The sequence below is a fragment of the Leptosomus discolor genome, chromosome 9, assembly GCF_034619465.1.
Source record: "Leptosomus discolor isolate bLepDis1 chromosome 9, bLepDis1.hap2, whole genome shotgun sequence".
NCBI classification, from domain to species: Eukaryota; Metazoa; Chordata; class Aves; order Leptosomiformes; family Leptosomidae; genus Leptosomus; species Leptosomus discolor.
Genome location: NC_141399.1, coordinates 1440336 through 1461819, shown reverse-complemented (window position 1 = coordinate 1461819; position 21484 = coordinate 1440336). Strand labels below are relative to the sequence as shown.

Genomic DNA, 21484 nt, shown 5'->3' with positions numbered 1-21484 from the left:
GTACCTCCCAGCCCTCGTCTGCAGCCCGTCCCTTCCCCGTCGGGGTGTGCCTGACGCCTTCCCCATGATAAATGCCTCCTTTGCCAACCTGCCTCTTCTTCCCCCTCTGTAGTGCAGCTGACCGTGGCAAACCGCGTCGTTAGTCTCAGAGCCTGGTTTATCCTCCAGAGCACGTATAATTCCCTCAGCCAGCTCTGCCAGGGAAGCTGAGCATTATGCTTTCAGGCAGAAAATGGGTGACGTGTAACATCAGATGGAAGGAGAGATGCAAGATTAATGTTAGAAATAAATCATTTGGGGGGTTTTTTGGGTGTCGAAAGCAGCCACCAGTCAGCAAGCCTCATTTTCTGGTTGAGAATCGAGCCGCTCTTCTAAGAGTTCCCGGCTCCCTGGCGCTGTGGCATCCTCCTTCCTCGGCAGTGCCCTGGTCCGGGAGGACCCGAGGGGGGCCGTGAGTATTCCAGTGAGGGGAGACAACCCAAAGTGCTTGGGTTTTGGTGGCATTGCAGCCCGGTGATGCTCATCCCTCCCCTCGCCTGGATTTCACCAGCCCTCCGTAGTGCTTTGCATCAGGCCCCTTCCCCCCTCCCCCTGTTTCATCACTCCGTAGTTAATTTATATATTAATCCTGGGGTGCAGAAAAAATGAATCTATTAGGGAGTATCATCTCTCTAAGTGTAAGAATAATGATTTAATCAAATCACAGTGATTTAAAGTAATAAGAGATTTATTGTACTTTGTAGAAATCTCATAAAATAACTATATCTCTTAGAAGTATTTGCTGAAAAAAGTAATTTTCTTAAGTATGATATATTGGGAACATCGAGAAATCACTAAATCTTGTTGCACGAGTGTAGTACTTGGCTGTGTACAAGGGCGAGAAACGATTATTCCTACTTTTACATTTAAGCATCCAGCTTTTTTGGTTGGGTCGTCTGATTTGCTGAGTCGCTGAACCCAAAACTCTTTATGTTTAGCACTATGGATGTAAGTTTTTCTCAGTGTCTGCAGTTCAAAAAGATTAATCTTAAGCACAGGCTTAATTCTGTCGCTGTTATGGAGAACGTGTTTGCCGGTATTTCAACTTCAATGTTTATGAATCGTATGAATTTCAAAGAAGTTTCTAAAATCAGGTATGCATTTAAGATGTCCAACCCACTGACACAGATTGCGCTGCTTGTGTTTGCAGGGCAGCTTTATGGGACACGGGAAGCGTAGAAATAGTCCTGACCGGTAAGAGATTTAAGACGGAATGTGTATTTTGGGGTTTTTTGTGTCAATTGCAAGGATTGCTTTTTCCAAGAGTAAACAAGTTACAGATCAGCCTGAATCCGTTGAGGTTACCTGATGTAGCTCATGTGAATCCTCCCAGGACTGCAGAGTTCCTTCACCCCACGCCAGCCCGCCAGGGTGACGCACACGTAACCACGTGTTTTTGCCGTGCCTGCTCAGCCGTGGAACAAGCGGAGCAGAAGCTCCCGTTCACAGACCACTTCTCACTTGCCTCTTCGGGAAAGGAGCTGCCCGTCACCACGCGCCACTGCCCGGGGGCTTGTAAACCTCCTGCCCGGCGCTGTGCTTTGTGGTGCTTTGCACCACCGTCCTCCAGAGCAGGTCCTGTGCTCGTGCCTGGGGAGGAGCTGGGCAGAGCCGGAGAGCTGCTGGAGCCGTGGCCCGTAGACTCGTGTGACGTGATCCTTGTGCATCAGCTCATGGTATTTGCACGGCGCTAACCTTTGCACAGATCCGTCACAGCTTTATGATCCCTGTTCAACGTACAATAACACAGACACGTAACTACTTTACAAGCTGTTCTTTAATAGGAATTTAAATCATGAAACTCATCGTGGGATTCCTAATGCTTAAGGTGCACCGACAAGGCTGCAGGGTAGCGGTAACACTAGCAAAAGATCAGCATTTGCTGAGAAGGGAATATTTGGGGGGTTTATTCGCCATGCATCTAATGTGAAGTTTAAAGATAGTAAGATCTTTATATTGATCTTATTTTCTCTTAATTGAAAAATATGCTTTTCCTCTAGGTTTCTTCTTTTTTTTAAAAAAAAAAAAAAAAAAAGGTTGCTTTAAAGCACATTGAGTGCAGTCACCCTCCTGAAAATAATGGTGGAAAGAAAATGAAATGGTAGTGATTTGTGGGCTCAAATCACAGAGCAGCGAGCAGGGTGTGTGTTCAGTTCAGCCAGTGTATTTCAGGCAATCATAATAACTTCTCTGACTATTCTCAGGAATGATATAGGGAAAAACGAGGAAAAAGCCCCACAACATCCTAGAAGCAGCGAGATTCCCCTGAGCGTTCTTTACTAGCTTCTAACTTGGGTGAAAATCTCATCCGCTGTGACCTGGCGCGGTCCAGCTCCTTCAGTGGAGGTGCGCAGGTTTGCGCCAGATGATTTGCAACGTTCCAGGTCTTACTCTGTGCTGTGTCGCACCCCAGCTGTGCACCTGCACATGGTACATTTTTACCGAACGTTAAAAATAGTAAATATCAAATTAAAAGTAGCTCCTGTGAGCGCATGGCTCCTGCGGTGCAGCGTGGGGCTCTTTCCACTTGGTCCTGGCTGCGGGGGACCTTTCTTGGTCCGAAGTACGTCGGGAAGGAGGGCGGTTCACAAAGGTGATGCCTTGCAGAGTCTTCACCAGGATTTTGGCTACGTGGGAGCAGGAGCGCTGTGATCTGCCAGGCAGCCAGAAGCAGTGAGTGGGCACACGGAGCTTCCACCCAGTAAGCAATTACTAGAAATTTGGCTTGCTGCTCCCCTCCGTGCGTCTGTCAGTCGGTCACTTCCCTGCTTGTCTTGATCGATAGAATATAATGATAAAAAATGTACGCTCTTTAATAGGGATCTATATCCCTTCTTGAGAATGCAGAGGGATCATTAAAAAAAATCAATGGGAATGTTATTATTTGTTATTAAATCTGTAAAGGTTTAGAGTAGTTCTTACGGAATTCTATTACCGTTTTATCAAGACTTATTGATTGTATCTTATGAAGTTATAGAGTACTTTTCCCAGAGGTCAGTTAGTTTGGCACGTTGGTAAGGTGTACTGTTCCTCTTTCTGAGCCCTCTGTATGCTGCAGGTCTTGTGACCACATATCCCCTTTGAAATGCTCTTTTAATTATGGGTAGAACTGATCCACGTAGGTTTGCAGGAAAAGAGAAGTGCAGAACTCGCGCTGTCCCTTCTAGAGACTGCGCACAGCAACGTTCGTGAGTCACTAATTTGTCATTCATTAATTAGAACAGCTGTGGCAGGAGAGGTTTACTAAATGATTTCCCTAAATCCTGGGAAAGCCAGGTTAAGTCCCTGCCTCAGCAGACGTACAGCAGGAGGAGATATCGGGGGTCTCTGCCCTCACAGGCCGGCTCCTTTCCTGCAGCTTCACACAGTTTTATTCTGCAAAGTTTTCACTTCAAGCTGCGAAGCCCACAGGAAGGGCTGGACGAGCCCTGCTGAGTGTGTGGAGCTGACGCAAATACCGGCTGGTACTTCAGTGCGCTGCTGAGCTTTTCTCCCCTGCCGTTTCGGTGTTTTGCTTACAGGTTTCCACGGTTTGGTTGCAGTCCTCCAGGTGCTGGTGCCCACTGGCCGGCATGGCCTTAACTTGCTGTGGCCTGTTGCTTAGGGTTTGCCGTCGTTGTGACGCACCCCGATGTATTTCTTGCAGGAGAGACCTAGACGTATGTTCTAGTGAGGCTGCAGGTAAAATCTTGCTTGGCTTTCAGCCTGTCTCTGGAAGACCCCATTGCTTATTTTCCTGGGTAGATTTTTGGGGAGGAGTGCGTTGTGGCTGGGGAGCAGTGGGCTTTGGATGCGAGTCGTGAGCAGGAGGCTCAGAATTAGGAAAATATGTATTATAGTTGGGTCAGTAATGTACAAAGCTAATACAAGGAGACAGATTGACCCCACTCCTAATCTCCTTTCTTATTTGAAAACATCTGTTTACATGCTGTCTATTTTTATCCCACAGTGGATGGATTGCTGTGCTAATTTAACGATACCATATGTTTTTCCTCTGACTCGGTTTCATGGTGTGGAGTGCCAGATTGAGTCAATTTACCCACCTATTGCAGTGAGAGAAATTGCTGGCTCTGGTGCAAGGAACTTTTTGCTCTCCTTCAATGGAATATGTATTTACTGTCATTTCTGGCTGGAAAATCAAAAGGAGCCACGTGATCGTGCAATGTAGAGACGTGCTTCAGTATCTATAAGAGCTGGCTGCCTCTGTGTTTCCACCCTCTTCTGCAACACTAGTACAGGCTGTAAAGCCAAGTAAAAGGACAAAATAGATACTCTGAGATTTGCATCTTCAAAAGATTTGCACTTTTGGGACGACAGATAATGTACCTCGGAGCTTCTCAGTGAGCAACCAACATTTTCAAGTCCTCTTTAAGGTTGATCGGCTTTATCCAGGTTTCACAGTTGCATAATTTGAATACTTCAACAACCTTCTTAGTAAAAGGGAAAAAACCTCTTTTGTAAGAGTTGAACTTGAACTGGGATCGCAGTTATGGGAGGTTATGTTAAAAATACTGAATCTAAACAGTCTCCCTAAGCGAAAGCCCTGATGTGGCTCACTGCAGGCTAAAGACAGACAACTAGAAGGACTTGGGAAAACTACTCAGCACTGCTAATAGTGGTGAATATCCTGCTATTTGTGTATGCTTGGTTTAAGACTGGTAGAGCTCTCTGAAGACAATGGGCACAGCCCCCTTACTTCAGAGGGACCGTCGGTTTGGGAAAGCCTGTGGAACAAAGCGGGGGTTTCAGCCGTAACCTGGCTGACGGGGTGGAGCAACGATTGCCTGTTTTGTGGCCCCTCTGGTGCAGGGGTGACAAACCTTTCCCGCATTCTGCGCCGAGAACCCTTGGCTGCGTCACACCGTGTTCCCTTCCCTCGGGACCGGCGAGAGAAGGCGAACGACGTCGCGTGTGAGCGCGCGGACGTGCCCGGGTGCGTTTGTCCTCGTGCACCTCTGCCGTTCGCCAGGCGGAACCGAGCATGCAGCAGGGTTGGGGGGGGGGGGGTGGGGGTGATCTCCGCTGGTCCCGGCTCTCGTGCTCCTGAGGAGCCACCGGTGTCTGTCAGTGCTGCACCGAGGCTGTTGTCACACCGGGCTCCCGTCGTGGCGGTACCAGATTTCTGCCGTCACACCAGTACTTGGGGTGTCTGTCTATTGATTTGCCATTATTTGTACGCACAAAGGTTTCCTTAGGCTCTGCGCAGTTGTCTCAGCCTCGAAAGAGAGTAAAGAGAGCAGAATGCTTCAATACAGCGAAGTGAAGCAGTAGTGCCCAGGGCAGTTAGCGATGTGACGTTCCTTTCGGTCTAAAGTTGCCGTTGTTTCTTGGGAAAGTAAGTATTTGTTTCAGAGCTCTGTATTGTGTTGTGAGAAAAGTCCATTCAAATGAGCACGGTCGTGGAAGGGCTATTGTCTGGGCTGGTAAAGGATATTTGGCTTGGTTTTAAGCTACAGAATTTGAAAACCTCCTAGAGAAAATCCCTACAGTATGGCAGGTCTAATTTGTGACTAGAACTTAATAAACTGTACAATTTTGTAGTAGAGTTTTATTTTTCCTTTTATTTTCTTTCCTGGTTTGTAAGCCTTTGTATGTACCTTTTCTTTAATCACCATACACGAGTAGGGGTGTGTTTGTACGCACAGGTGTGTGTGCATACAGAGATCCACATTTCTGGAAAAAAAATAAATAAAGCCAAAGCAAGATACGTTTCTCTTCTGGCGAGTTGGTGAAGGGCTACAGAGAGGCAGAATATGGTGAAGAGTCGTATGAAAACTATGAACCACCACTGCTACACAGCTATTCAGTAGCTGCCACGTGGTTTCTTTCAGTGAATAGTGGACTGGGTATTTCCTAAAAAAGATGACTCAGGGGCTTCAGGTATCTTTGCTGCCCTTCCACTCAGCTGTTAAAAATCATCATTTTTTTCCCAATTAATGTAATACTGGACTTGTATGTCATCGTCACTCTTGCAGCACTCTTGTGGCTGTGTGGCTTCAGAAACAAACTGAATCTCGCAGGTCTAAGGAAGGAAACCTTCTCCCCCACCCCCTGCTTCAGGTTTTCTTATTCCAGTGTCTGGTAAATTGTGGTGATTCACGGTTGCCTCGTAGGATTTTTGCTCTCTGTACCTTTGTGAAAGGAGATTAAGGGAAAAACGCGTGCTACAAAACCAAGGAGGTGTACTGATAATGGCCCGTTTAGGTGAAACTGCCTCCTCTGGAGGTCTGGAGAGGTTAATTACAGAATTAGTTGTGTTGAGCTCAGTCTAATAGCAGCTGCACCATATCGGTTATTTTCATTACTTATTGGTCTATATCAAATACATGCTTTTTGCTTATGACTCTTTTTTTTTTTGTTAATATATTTTACCTAACTTTACGTGTCACAGTTAGTAGCAGTGTAATTTACTTCCAGGATGCAGCTGATTAGATAAAACATGCGGCAGATTTCCTTTCTTTCCACGGGCAGCTCGTGTGGGTAGAGCCGCGAACGTGCGCTGGATGTTGAAGGAGATGGAAGCAGAGTATTTGATTTCCAGGCTGCAGCATCTCCTGTGCAGTACGAGCTAGACTTCAGCTTTCTACCTGTCTCCTTCTCCAGGGTTTGATGCCTATTTCACCTCCCGCACCCTGGAGAACAACAGAAGGAACGTGTGGTTTGCAGAGTACTGGGAAGAGAACTTCAACTGCAAGTTAACCATCACTGGGTCAAAGAAGGAAGACACGGACCGTAAATGCACAGGTAACTTCATTCGTGTCACCCTCCTCGTGCTGCTGGACGCGGGCTGCAGTGGAATGGCTGCTCAGCTGATGTAAGGAAACTTGGCTGGAGACAGGATGAAAAAATAAATTGAATTTTCGTAGGTTGTAGAGAAAATGGAACAGCAACATCAGCCGTACAGGACAAAAGAAGTAGATGGGAAGAGTCAAAAAATACATTCTTCTATTTCTTCCTTTTTCTGGCTGTCTATCCAGCAGGAAAATCAATATTTTCCGTGGGACCCAGAAGTACTTTTTTTGAGTGCAGGGTGGCTTGAGGTTTTTTGTTAGTTTGTTTGAGATGGAGAATATTTCCACAACTCGTGCCTTGTCGCCCAGGTGCAAATCACCCACGGGGCACGTAGCGTGTCAAAGCACCGTCTGTCACGTACCAGCCACGTGGGTGTGCACCTTTTGAAGGAAATGCCGCTGTAGGAGAGTATTAGCACGGGGTGACGCGTTTTTGTTTTAGGTAGCATAAAGCTGTTGATCAGATTTCTGTCCTCGCTAATGTTATTTAAGAAACTGGAGTTAAATTTTTGATTTAATTAAATTTGATTACATTAAATAAATTAAATTTAGATTTTTTTTGCAGCCTCCACTCAGTGGCAGAGAAAACGCCCTGCCTGTATCTGTGACTTGGGGTTCGTGACCTTCAGCGGCGTCTTGTTTGACCTCTGTGGTTTCCTGGTGGCGGACAGATTCACGCCTCTCTTCCTTTTGTGAGGTCCTGCCCACCATTTGAAATATTCGATTTTCCAGGAATTCCTGTTTCTGATCACATGGAGATTCAAGGAATTATTTTTGCTTACACCCAAGTAACGGTGGGGGAGATGTTGTTTTTAACCGAGTTACGCAGGTCTCAGCCCGGCCACCTTAATGGCGCGGGGCGATGCCGTTCTGTGAGGTGTTTGTGCTGAAAGGGAGCGGTGGGAGGGACGGGTCTGCTTGGAGCTGCTCGGACCTGACCCAGTGCCACCAGGTGATCCGTAGGGACAATAGCAGCACTGCCAGTTTAACGGTCCGGTGCTGAATTAAGGTGTTAGACTGCGGGTACTGGTCTAGAAAAGCATTTCTAACCTCAAAACTGTAGTGAGCCTGCCCTCAAACTGCCGGGTCCCTGCTGAGCCTGTGTTTGTGGTGTCAGCTCTGGGCTTGGGGCGTTTGGAGTGGGTGAGCTTCGGCCAGACGCAGATGGGGAAGCCCACAACGCCGTCTGGCGTCTGCCTGGCCCTGGCCGCCCTTTGCCTTTCCTTCCCGGTTAATTTTTCGCGGCAGCAGTTTAACTATGTTATGTTGAATAATTGCCTTGAATTTTGATCAAAGGAAATTAGCTCATAGGAGGATATGTTTTACTTTGATTGAAAATTGATGAAAACTTTCCATATTTCACATCAGCTGCTTTTGGTTTCAATTCATGGATGGGAGTAGGAGTGTTGTGCACAGAAACAGTGCAGTTACCACTGGGAATACACTGCTGTTAAATTGGCATTTGGAATCTCCCCCAAAGGCTGGAATTTGACAAAAAATTGCTAAAAGATCTTTAGGATAATTTCTAAAAGTGTCTTATCACTCCTACTGTTTATGCCATTGTTTCATTACAATTGCTCCCAGCCTGTGCTTTCTGATGTGAACGCAAAAATGGTGTTCTGCCTTCCCTCGGCACAGATTCAACAGAAACATTTGTTTTCGATGGCTAACTTACCCTATCGAACTGAAATGCCGCATTATAGCTTGGTATTGCACCAAATGACATGCCCTGACATCTTCCTTCCCTCTTCTACAAACTGAAGTAAATTGTGCATCAGAAAAAGCATTAGCTTTGAATTATATTGCTAGTATGAGAGTCGTAATGTCCCACTGATGTAATAATATTATGAACGATCATCATCATTATTTCAGCATTTGATCGGTAATTTGTAATGCAGCGAGGTGCCGGGCTCCGGGCCGCCGGTTTCTGACAGCAGCAGAGCTCCTGAGCACCGGCGCGAGGTGGGGGCGGCTCGTGCTCCAACTGGGGGCGCTTGCACCGCAGCGGGGAGCAGCTCGGGGCTCGGGGCCGCAGACTGCGATCGAGAGGAAAAGCTGCTCCAAGCAGGAGCGCCCTGGGGGCAGCTCACCCTTTCGCGTTGCTGCTTTCTGGAATACTTCTGTAGGCAGAACTCCTACGTTAATGCCGTTCGTTTAAGCATGAAAACTTTTCCCTGGTTGGGATGGGTGAGAGGTAGAACGAGAAAATGAAAATACGTGTAGCCCGCCCCCACCTTATCTCTCGATAGGATTAAATGCAACGCGCCGCTGGAATCAATAACGCTGTTTCTGGCGATTGACTTATTTTGGCATTGTTCGGGGCACGATCCGGTGCTGCTGCCAGGGACTCCTGTATAGTTGGGCAGGGGATGTCTGCTGGGACACACCGAAGCGGGACGTCTGCGGGGGGTCGGTTCCTCATGCCAAAGTGCTGTGACCCCCGTGGGGTGCTGCCCTCCGTGCCTGCCCAGGCCCTGGAGCTGCCGCCTCTGCCCTCGAGGGACTCTGCGGTGTGCGTGGGAGGTCACTGCATCAAGCTGCGTGGGGAACCTCGTGTAGTCACCGAGACAGGATGACAGCAACAAGCAGGGGGGTTGGTTCAGTGCGTTACTTCTTGCTGCTTGTGTTTAGGAGTGTGAGGGAGATTCACTTCAGTCATAACAGTCCGCGTCAGGTTAATTAAGAATAGTTTGGAAAAAAGTAGTTTGCAATACCACGGATTATGGCAAAAATGTGCTTTTGTAGGAGAGGATTAACAGAAGAAAAAACCTGTCCTTGCAGAAAAGAACAGGGCTGTAGATCATGGCTGCGGTTCTGCAAAGGGAGCCGCGCCGAATGCTCTGCCCACACCACGTTCACGTGCAGAGATGGGGTCTGGGTTTGGTTGCGAGCTCAGCTGAGGATCCTTCACGGTACAAAGCCAGCTCGCACTAATATTGCCGGTGCCGTGAGATTCAGGGATTTGGAATTAACAGACGGTACAACAAGATTTTCGTGTACATGTTGTGAACTAGGTTGGTCATAAGTTTCAAAGTGGTTATCGAAATCCAATATACCATGCTGGATATTTAGTGGTGTTTCACTGTACCACCCCCGTGTGGGCGGCCGCAGCGTGCCGGCAGGTCGCTCTGCGAACAGCAGCCATCAGCGTGGTGGCCCCATGGGTGCTCCCAGTTCCACCGGTGACATCCCCACCGGCGGCAGAAAGAGGTGTGTGCCGAGGAGAGACCCGAGCACCGTGAATGCGCTGGGGCATCGGCTGCACCGAGGGCGCCTGCACTGCTAACGACCCACCTCCTCGGCGGTAACACTGCCTGAGAAGGAAATTGCAGCACTTGACTGCTTTCACTTATTAAACATAGCTTTTAATTCCGATAGCTTTGCACTCGAGGAGACTTAATGAAGTGATATAAGGGTGATGTCACCCTGGATGTCATTTATAAGAATGTAGATTACTCGGAGAGCTTTTCTAATTATCTGCAAGTGTAATCAGTCTGAAGGTACAGCCCAGAGGATGGCTCAGACAATGACTTGCTCTAAAGGAAACGCTGGGAGAAAGCTCCCTGCAAGATGAAGTGACAGAAACTTAGCGGAAGGGCTGGTAAAAGAGAGACCGTTGTGCTTGGAATGTAAATTGGAGCAAGAGAAAATGCCTCAAAGGGACCCGGATTCCCCTTCCTCGGCCGTGCGTAGGCGGGAGCAGGCTCAGGACGGAATCCCCCGGGCGCAGAGCGCGGCGAGGAGCGTCTCGCCCAGCCTCGTCGGGAGCAGGCTCACGGGCCACAGTGCGCGGGGAGGGAACTCCTGAACCCGCCCGTGCTGGGGCATCTCTGAGCCCTGGCCGTGGTGGGGTCCCTCTGGAAGGCTGGAGGAAGAGGAGCGGGCATGGTGGGGGGATGCTGCTGCAAGGGGGCTTGGCCCATCGGCAGGATTTTACCGGGCAGAGATTTGGTGGCTCAGAGAGGGCAAATCCCTTTTAAAATGTAAAAAGCATCTGTCAGGAAGGGCTATGCTAAGGGCTGACTTTATCTCATCTGAAAATATTACAGGATCGGATTAGAAGTCGGCGAAGGACAGAGGTGTCTCGGGTAAAAATAGTAATATAATAATTTTTAAAAGCAGTAATTTGAGTGTGTGTGTATTCACATAGGCTTGCCTCTAGAGCTGGGGAGGGAATAGCTCCTGCTCTGATGTGCTCCAGAGACGTGAGACAAGATTGGTGAGTGTCCTGCCTTGCACCTCCGCGTGCTTTGGATATAACTGCTGTTTCGGGAAGGAAGAAAGGGTCAGATTTCCGTTTGGTACAGGAAAAAGTTAAAGCGGCAAAGGAATAGTTCTCCTGTGTGCTTCTATTCTACAATAAGGTTGCGCCGTGCGTGCCGTACATCAGCCAGAATTCCCTGTAACCACTTTTTGGGGATTTACCCTTTGAAAGGAGAGAAGCAGCACAGCGTACTGAGAGCTCCGCTTGATCGGGGTGTTCCCTGAACAAATGGTGGTTCTGGGAAATACATCGTGAACCACAAAGCTGGAAGCCCAAGTCTGGATACCCAGGATTTGGCATGTCACCCCGAATGTGGCGCTGTTCTGTGTTTCATGACCACGGAAAAGGAGGGGTGGGGGAAGACAGCCCAGATAATTTTGGCAAACTGTTTAATTATCTGTGGTTCGGTTTAAAATGATACCAGTAGCTGTGATTTTTGGGTGGGGGTTTTGAGGATGAAGAAGCTAACAGCAATATCCTGTCTTTTTTTCACCAGCTGCCAAGATGGCTTGTCCTATGAAGCCATATGTTAGGGAAAGAAAAATAATGTGAAACAAAAGATGTAACAAATAGCAGAGCCTGAGGATATCAGACTATTATTTATAATTTGACTACAAAATGTGATCTAGTGCATTAATAGATTAGTAAAGTGTAATTTACCACAGAAAAAGAAAAAAGTTTTCAAAATGCTATTGAAATTCCTCATCTCAGGGGAAAAATAAATTGTCTGAGATGTTTCAAGCAACGCAATGGCAGATGGCCAAAATCTGAAGCATTTTTTTAAACAAATGCCAGGAGCCATGGCGTGCGTGACGGCATTCATTAGGATGCTTGATGGTATTCGGTAGGATGAATATCTGTTGGACTCGAGGGTGTCAGAAGACCTTAGCTGTTCACAGTGCCGTATAAATCATGCCGGGAAGAGGGACTAAATTTAGACTCATTCCCACTGACAGTGGTGAGGGCTGTGAGTGCAGAAGGTGCTGCGTCCCCAGCGCTGCTCAAGGTTTGGGCTGGCAGGTTTATACAGACGGTGGAAACCGAAGCTCCATCAGCGCTGCCCCACTGGCTGCTCCCAGCTCTTCTCAGCACCCTCTTCCTATTTGTGATAGGGCTCGTGGGTATCGCTGCATCCGGGTCCTGCAGGGAATATCAAGAATCCCTCAAAATTTCAGAAAAAGCACGTTTGGGAGGATGTTTTTCTCTTGTCCGAGAACCTGCAGCTTGAAAACCCTTCTGTCTCCTGTTGCGGCGGTGCTCAAGGCTTCCCAAGGCTGGGCGGGGGGGAGCAGTGCAGGCAGCTCCGTTTAGTTCGCTGACAATTGTCTGTGCATCAGGATGAATCTTTTTCTGCAGCTGTGCTTCAAAAAGGTGGGGGAACCGTTACTATCTCCGTGTGTGTGATGCACTTATCTGTAAGACAGGTTGGATGACTGGTAAGCTCTGTTGTGAGCAGCTAAGGCTGTCAAGGTCCAGGCTTTTTTGCTATCCCTCTTATTAGTTTTGGGGTTTTTTTTTCCAGAATAAGTTTTAAAAAAAAAGCCCAGCAGTGATTTTTTTCCCAAATCTTGGCCAATGATATTAGATCTTCCTACCTGACCGAGTCCTTTTGTAACGCCCACTGTCATCATCTACAAGAAGTCCTGCCTAGGCAGTAGTCCTAGTCTGGGCCTAAACAGTGATTAGTCAAGGTGCTAAAATAGAGAAATGCTTAAAGAAAGGCTGATTGTCCTGAATCCTGTATACAAATGTTACAATAATTTGCTTTAGGTCAAACACTCGGCTCGGATACCCTTTCCCGGCTGCCAGGGGACACAGCAGGATTTGCATGCCTGTATCTCAGGGTGGATTTTTGCCCAGGATTTTGTGGTGTGTGATTGATGACACGAGCACGAGCGAAAAAGCTTTTGGTTAGCTCTCGTTGCAGAGATTGCTCTGTGCACTTTCTCCTCCAGGCTCTGAGGTATGAAATGTGTGTTAATGCGTGTGTGTGAAGGTACGTAATATTTCAGTGCAGAAAGGGTAAAGACTAGAATCCATCTTCCTTTGCTTGCCCTGCAAGCTACAAATAAGGTTAAAGGGCAGACCAGAATGGGAAATTTATCTTCTCAATTACATCCCGTGCTCTGATACGGGCAAACAAGTGGTTGAGGTAGTTGTTTTCCTGCTCTGCCTCTTCCTCCCTTCTTTCTCAGGACTGTATTGCGGCTGATCTGTGTATTTGTAGCCTGTTTCCGTTGACAACTTCTGCTTTTTCTGTTCTTTGTGGTGGTCGTTTTCTTCCACGTTGTCTGTGATCTTGGTTATAGGCCCCCTCTCAAATCGCAGTCTTCAAGCAGGGGGAATCCAAGGCGCAGCTCATGAATGAAACGCTGTGCTCTCCAATACGCTGCTTCTTACTGAGCCCAGCTCATCTTTGGGTGATGACCCCTGTGGGCCCACAAGCTCTAGCTCAGAGGCACTAAGACTGAAGTGAGGATGCCTGGTTAGCCGATGTCTGACACAAATTTGGAAGCCAGGATTTCAGTTCTCTGTTCCTTTACTAGGTTGCATTGCAGCCTTTGTGAATACTTAGCGATGTTCAAACCGCCTAAACACACCAGTGTTAGCACCCCTGAGAAAGAGAAGTCTGTCTTTTTTTCTGAAAAACGTGATGGGCACAGTTCAGGAGCAAACCAACCGTGCTGTGCACTAGCTTGCAAGTTGGTTGGCTGTGTGCAACTCTTTCTAAACAAAATATTTTCCATACAATAACAAATTGTCCAAGTATGCATTATAGCTTCGCGATCTCTATGCTTTAGTTTCAAAAAATTAGTATCATTCAGCATCATAAAGCTTCAAAATATGTATACCTGAAATTCCTAAGAGAACCCTGCCATGGTTCGTTTAGTTGGTTAAACTGACTATGGAGAGTTTGTTCTTAAGGTAAACCAGTTCTGTGGATTTCTAAATTCCATCATCTTTCACAAATACATTTCTCAGAATCACTTATATTTCTAGATTGCCAAGGTGATTTGCCAACAAAGCTCCGTGATTCAACGACTGTCTTCTTGCTATTTACATACATAGTCCTCTGTTTGCAAACTGCGTTTTTACCCAAGTGCTCAAATACAAAGAGAGCTTCAGCTTAGGCCTTCGAATCTTTAAAAAGTGCTTCTTCTAGACATTTGCTTGATCGCTGGCTCCACTGGCAATTGTCACAGGAAGCTTTCTTCGTTTGCACATTAGCAGTATAAAGCTGTAAAGTGCCTGTGATTTACATCAGTCTCGGCTAGCCTGGTGCTGTTTTTTTTATGACTGTAGTACTTCAGCATTAGAATATAAATTAAACCTATTGCATATGTTTTAACGGGAGTGTTGAATGCACAGAAAACCTCCCAGGTAAGGAAATTAGGTCAGTTTTCTAACCTAAAATCTGTTCTCTTAGATACACATGCGCACCTGAGAACAGAAACTGTGACGGTGAGTTGAATCAGTGCCATTGAGGAAAAAAAAAATCATTATCTGACAGATGGAAGTGGAGGTAGCTTCACAAAACTCATTGCATCAAGGCTTTCTGTAAATGGCTACTTTATTATTATTACCTAGTATTAGTATTATTATGATCCTTGGTATGTAGTGTTGTTATTTCTGGTATTGGAACAAGTTCTCAGTAGGACTTTCTGCTGCATTATGCTCCTTTTGGTTTTTACTGTAACACTAATGAGCGAAGACCAGTTACAGTACAGGCATTTGAGCTCCTAGATGAGGAATACGATGTAAGGCACTGTGAGAGCCAGGTTTCCAAAGTCTGGTTAGAGGATGTTAGCTGGCTAGGCGTAGTGAAAGCTGATTGCATCTGCTTTCGGTGGGTCTTGGTGGCGTTAGTAGAGTCACTAAGTACAGCTGTATCTCTGTTTGACTCTGTGTGTCTGCTGTTGCAGGTGTCTGACTGTGGGTCAGGTGTATACCAACTCAAGAAAAAAAGCCTGTCTAGTTACAAAAGGCTTCCCTGCTTGTTGTTGGCACAGAACAATTGGTCTGACTTGAACTTTGTGGTGCGGTATGAAGTTATCGCTCTCCATCAGAGCAGCAGGAGGCTGTAGAGCTATGCTGAGGCTGAAGGTTGCAGAGGAGATTAGGGAGAGGTCTCTCTAGCCATTAGAAAGAAGGCAGAAATGGCACCACCAGCGTTGGGGAGGAGCTCTGACCTTCCCGGGCTGTGCCACCTTACCGGAGCCTGGAGGAGACAGCGTTTAGGCTGAAATGTTATCCTAGCACAGAAGGATGTTCTTGTGTGGTTAGCTGTAGGAACTTGGAAGTTCATCTGCTTTCCCCAAGAAAATCCACGGGGATTAGATTGATGGTCTTGAGATAAAGGCTTTTGTCTGTAATGAGATCTGAATCAGGGTGGGCTGGGTAGACGGCTGTAACTACATGGCTGTGTTATTGGATCTTGTATGTCTTTGTAAAATGACAATACATGGATTAGATTGCAAAGAGGCCTGATTGTCATACTCTGCTGGTTTAAATTACAATTTTTACTCTAGCACATTGTTAGTTTTTCTGAAGCTCTGGTACTCAACTTCTTTCAAATGAAGAGCTCATTTGGAGAAGCGTTCAGTCTCTACACCTCCTGTGTGCGCAGTAGTGCCTGTACCACGAGCGAGTATCCAAGGAGTCATAGCTCTGATCTTGTTTTGGAGAGCCCTGAATGTACGTACTTGTCTATTGGAGATGGCTCCGCTGGTTTGGGGCTATTGTGCCCGTTTCTGGAGTGCCGTGAGTACAGCCGCTGCAGCTGCACATGTACTGTACCTAACTGGAGGAAGCTTCAGAGTCGTTATGAAATGGCATGTATGGGCACTTACGCGGTTATAGACTGATAATTGTAGCTGTTGCATCATGGATGTCTCGTTGCTCACAGGCATCAGGTTTCTAATGATGCTAAATATGCTGGAGATGGATGAAGAGTATATATTTTTCTGTCAGCACTTAACCAGCTGCTGAATTCTAACTTGTACAAATAATAGCTGCTGGTTTGATACTGTGAGCGTTCTGCAATCTTTAAATTAAATCTCGTGTTAATGATGACTATCACTGGGTTCTCAGCAGTACTATTGTGTATGTTCCTTTGAAAATGTGTTTAATCCTTCAGAAACTGAACCAATGTCTGAATTCATCTAACGTAAGCACCGATGAAGTGGGATCTTGATGTCTGTCTGCATGAATTGTACGCCATAAAAAATGTCCTTGCAACACTATTTATACATCATAACATATCCCCTACGTTATGTGATGATCAACGACGAGTCCAGAAAAATCAGCCGAAGGAGAGATGTTGAGAAAATGTAATGTGAAAAACGCTGTTGTCAGCTCCTTTTCCGTACAAGGAGGTGTTAAGCATCGCCTTTACGGAGATGCTAAAAGTGCGAGCAGGCGTTCTTAAACTCGCAGTTCATTTCTGTGTCATCTGAAGGAGATTGTGCAAGAGGACTTCTCTCCGTATTCTCACTACTCTGGGTTTGGGGCTTTTTTCTCCCTCTCTTTGTTGCATTATTTTTCTCTTGTGAAGATTTGCCTGAAGCAGGAGACCTGGCTGCTCCATCTCTCAGGAATCATGATGATGAGCACTTGAGACTCTAGTAGGAAGTGAGGTTAAATTATTTGTCATCACCTTCAAATAGATCTTTTGGAAGCAAACAATGCTCATGTCAATAAATTGCTGTTGTGTTTCATCCTTCTGGTGACGTCCCGAGGTACTCCGTTTCATATCCACGGAACAGAAGTGCGTTCTCTTGCAATCAGTTTGTGCACGTGTGTCTCGGGTGTCAGCTACTTCATTGCTGAGGAAAATAATGTTATTGCATAGCCCCTGAAGATCACCAAGTTAAAAAAACAGCCTTTAAAGAACAGGGGAATGTAAGAAGATTTGCACGTTACGGTGCAAACGGGGTGTATGTTTGCCTTCTGTGCTTTTGATGTCTTCAGATAGCGTGGAGGGTGGCACGTTTTCTTGCGGCACCCAACACCTGAGTTCATATGTTGGTTCTTTCGCACCAAGCTTTGCTCCCTTGAGACCCCCATGATGTCCTGACATGATGGGGCTGGGGGTCCAGGGCTGCCCGGTATGCTCAAGACAGCACCGGCATTGCTACTTTTATCTGTGAGAAGTTCCTGTGGGTTTCCTTCTCTTTGAGGAATAATCAATAGTCGAATATCTGTACACCGCTATATGCAGCGGCTATTCCCGAAGCATGTGGCAAAACTTTCTGCTTGGCTTCTTCAGCTAAACCTAAGAAGGGGAAGCATTTGCCACCCTAATGTCGAAGTTGGAATTGAGATTGTGCCCATCGCTTAGGTTTATCCCTGTCTGAAAATGGACTTTGAGCCTGATTTGCTGCTCCCTGGGTCACTACGATGGTGGTGCGATGTAAACTAAAGGGATCACTTCGTTCAGCCAGGCCCATTAATTGGGATAACTTAATTTTTTTTGTTGGGGTTGAAATTTGAAGGCTATTTGACATATACCAAATATGGCAATTGCTTTGCAGGTTCTTTGCTACTTCAAATTTGGGCTAAACTTCTAATTGCAATAAAGGCTTTTTAAAAGGTAACTCAATCTATGTTTACATGAAGGTTGCTAGAATCGTTGTTGCAATTGTATACATTCATGCCTGGTTTCCAGGTGGGCAGTTACATTTGCCTCCATATTTGGATTTATTGTGCCCAAATTCTTGATGTTTAATACTTGACTAGATGACCGCCTTCAGTTCAGGAAAGCATTCTTGTTGCTGGAAATTCTATTAAGTTTCCCAAATCTTTATTATTTTCATACCTGGACACTGATAACACTGCTCATGGGATTTTTAAGTGGCTTTTGCTCAGGTTCCTTTTGCAGATATCTTCACTGCTAACAGCTTCCTTTCTGCTGTGCTTTTGGCCAACTGTGCTTCTGAAAGTTAATGTGCCAAATCAGTGTTGTTTGTGTGCAGCATTTCACTCCCAGATTCACTTCCCTCGGCATGCGTTTCGGTTGCATTGCTAATTTGGTTACGTAGCTGAGCTGAAACCACTTAAAAGCATTTTCCTTGTCAGGGCCTGGAAACGTAATAAGTTCCGTAATGAATGAGAGGGGAGTGAAATAATGAAAAGGACAGTACAGGGTTCTTCACAGTCTGGAAGCTTCCTACCCTGCTGAATTATTTGCAGGTTTTCGATGTTTTCCAGTGTAGCTGAGATTTAAAATTGAGGGGCTTTGGTAGAGGGTGTCTCAAACATGATATGTAGGTTGAGTGGATCAGACGTCAGTGGTGCAGTTTGGTAATTACAGGGGGAACCAAAGAAGGAGGAAAAGTGTAGATAATTAAAGATGTTCATATAGGGGGATTATATCTTTACTTACCTTCAAGCAAATCACTTCTGTGGATGTCTTTAGACAATCTTTGTGCCTGTAGGATTTCTGTAAAAAGGTGGTGATCTCTCTGTGCTTATTCATAACTCTGGTCTACCACGTATCCACTCAAAGAAGGAAAAAAGAAAAGGATTATTTGGGACTCTGCTTTTTTCTCATGAGCTGAAAAAAATGCTGAAAACGTTGTTCATAGGCTGGCTATGAAATGATTCAGCCTGATAGCTGAATTAAGACAGTGCCCCAAGGGAAGTCACAGTGGAGACGACCTGCTCTGCTCCCTGGCGACGGCTCCTCTGCAAACCCCGCGCTGCCACGGAGGGAGGTGGCTCCGGCTGGCTCTGGACAACAGGGTCTGGTGCTGGTGAAGCTGCTGTTCGTTAGCACAGGAGGGAGAGGTGCCAGCACGTTAGCTGAGCAGCAGCAGGGAAATGGACTTCTTGCCTCTGTTAAAACCATTAGTTCTCACAGTCACTGGCAACTTGATTTCCTTATTGGTATCAATCAGCTCGTTTAAATTCACTCGTCCCTATTTCTAATTAAGGCTGGCTACAGAGGAGTTTTCCCCACTTGTATCTTCCAGCTGAGCATTGCCTTTGATTGAACATCTCTCAAACATTTGCAAGAGGTGACTCCAAGGGCTGGTTTCTTGGAGCTCCTGGCAGTATCCAGACCTGCAGGTGGTGCAGGAAGGTGATCAAGACCCATGTTAGCTTAGAAAGAGTGTGGCGCTGCAGGAGGAACAAGTGGGATGTGGCTGGTCGCCACCCTTGGAAAATAATAGGCTGCACTTCTGCTGCTTTCATCGATGTAGCTCAGAACACTTCACAAGCAGTAATTACATTTCACGAAACCCTGGTGAGGTAGGTAAGTGTAATCACACATTTTTCAGCTGGACAGATTGAATCATGCAGGTGTTACTTGGACAAGGTAAAACAAGAAGTTAGTGGACAATTTCAGGGAAAAAAAAAAATAATAAATCAAAGGTTCCTGATTCTCAACCCGTTGTGCCTTGCTTTAAGCTCTGAAAACACTGTTTGGTTTGCTGCTTAATTGCAGAGGCACACAGGTAGCTGTTCCCGCAACCGTAAAAGTAAGAAGGCCACCTCACTGCCTGGCTTTACAGTCTGGTTACCAGGTTACATATCCATCTCAAGTCTGAGAGGGAGAGAAAGGTTAAGGCATGAGCCTGCCACTTAAAATATTTAGATTCACCTTTTTTGTCACTGCTGTTGAGTTCGTTTGGCTCTTCGTGGTTTCATTTCTGGGTTCCAATTTTCCAGCTGCAAAATGCATCCCATCTCAGACTTTTATCTTGTGCCTTGGCCTGTGGGATGAGAAGGTCTCTGAGGCAGCGGGTTTGTAGTTTCTAACACGCTGGGAGCTGCGGCGATCAAGGAACGGCTTTCAAAGCGCTGCTTTCCCCCCGTTGCAGTTGGGATGCCATTAAGCGTTTGGATTCTGTAAGTTCTCGCCTGCTAAAAGGTTTTAAAGGCAACCAGTGGATTCTGAAGGACATCTCCGTCTCTGCAGGTTGGGGAGAAGGGGGGTGCATGGTTAGTGCAGACATACTGAGCCTCCCAAGCTGGCGTTGAGAGCAGGCATGTTTGCGCAGCTCTCTGGAGCACCCCTTTGGTTGCGTCTCTGAAGTGATTCTTTCTTCACTCAATCTGGCTCTGTCTTTCAATTAGAGACTGGGATTTGCAGCAGAACAAAACATCAGACTTTAAAATACCAGCTGTGCTTTATTTTAATGCCGCCTTCTTTCAAAGACCTACTTGGGGAGCATACGGAGTCTGGTGTTTTCTCTCTCTAAGGTCCCTGTAGGTTAGAGTTTCAAGCTTGTGATTAAGGTAGGATTTGTTTCTCTGGATTATGGTAGAATAACTTGCAAGAAGTGTTGATGATTCTACTATCAAGAAAGGAGGTTTGGTTTTGTTTTAATTAGAAAAACCATAACTCAAAACGTTTTATTGTATTGACTGAAACATGCGGTCCTTTAAATGTGCTCCAAGAGGATTTATTTGCGTTTGATATCAGGAAAATACTGTTCCTTACTGTCCTTCTGTGTGCATGTGTGTATGTCTGTGTGTTTGTTTTTAACGTGCAGGACAGGAGAGAATTGGCAAAGACTCCCACTACGAGCAGGAGGGGAAGGTCCAGTTTGTGATCGACGCTGTGTACGCCATGGCGCACGCCCTGCACCACATGAACAAGGACCTCTGTGCCGACTACCCGGGGGTCTGCCCCGAGATGGAGCACGCCGGAGGCAAAAAGCTGCTCAAGTACATCCGCAGCGTTAACTTCAACGGTGAGCCGAGATTGCTGCTTCAGCAGCGTATTGACCCGTCTGACTCTTCTCCGTTGAATTTCACTTTACGTATTTTTGCATTCAGTGCAGATCAAGACTTTTTTTATCGTTACGCTAAGAGTTTGTGCCAGAAGACCGTGTTTATTTAGTATCTGTTTGAAAACATCATGTTTTAGCCAAGGCAAATAGGCTACTACTGCCCAAAGACAGAAATTGCTGCTGCTACTTCGGGATACCTTCCAGAAAACTGATTTCTTATGGGAGAAATAACTGGGTGAAAGCCTAAGCTTGTCTGTGACTAAACACGCCGGTCGAAACCCTAGAAGTGTGCTAGCATCACACATCGTTTTTTCTCTTTATTTATGTTGTTTCCTGTACTTGGAGAAGACTAGCTGGATGAAATTCTGGTACCCCAAACCCAGCTTAGCTGTGTGCCCACGGCAGGGGACAGCTAAAGGGCCAGGTCAGCTTGCAGAGCCAGAACTGTGTGATTTAGACAGAGTAGTTACTCCAACCTTCATTCCTCTCATAAGACTTCAGAGGAGGTGAAACATCCTGGCACTTGAGCACTTCATCTCTATCTGCTTGTCCCTTGCCCACCTCTGCTTCCCAAGTGTGGCAGCGATGGCTGCAATACCAGCCCTCTGTTTCAGACGGGCTTACGTGTATTTTCCTCTGCGTTGCGCTAT

General features: G+C 46.3%; 1 protein-coding gene across 1 annotated transcript in view; it reads left to right on the top strand.

The window, feature by feature from the left end:
• The window catches only part of GRM7 (glutamate metabotropic receptor 7), a 275498-nt gene that overhangs the window by 180084 nt on the left and 73930 nt on the right, over positions 1–21484 (top strand). Inside the window, exons 5-6 of the mRNA XM_086469667.1 lie at positions 6643–6783; positions 20595–20795. Coding sequence (XP_086325793.1) covers positions 6643–6783; positions 20595–20795 — 342 coding nt within the window. The remainder of the gene's footprint in view (positions 1–6642; positions 6784–20594; positions 20796–21484) is intronic.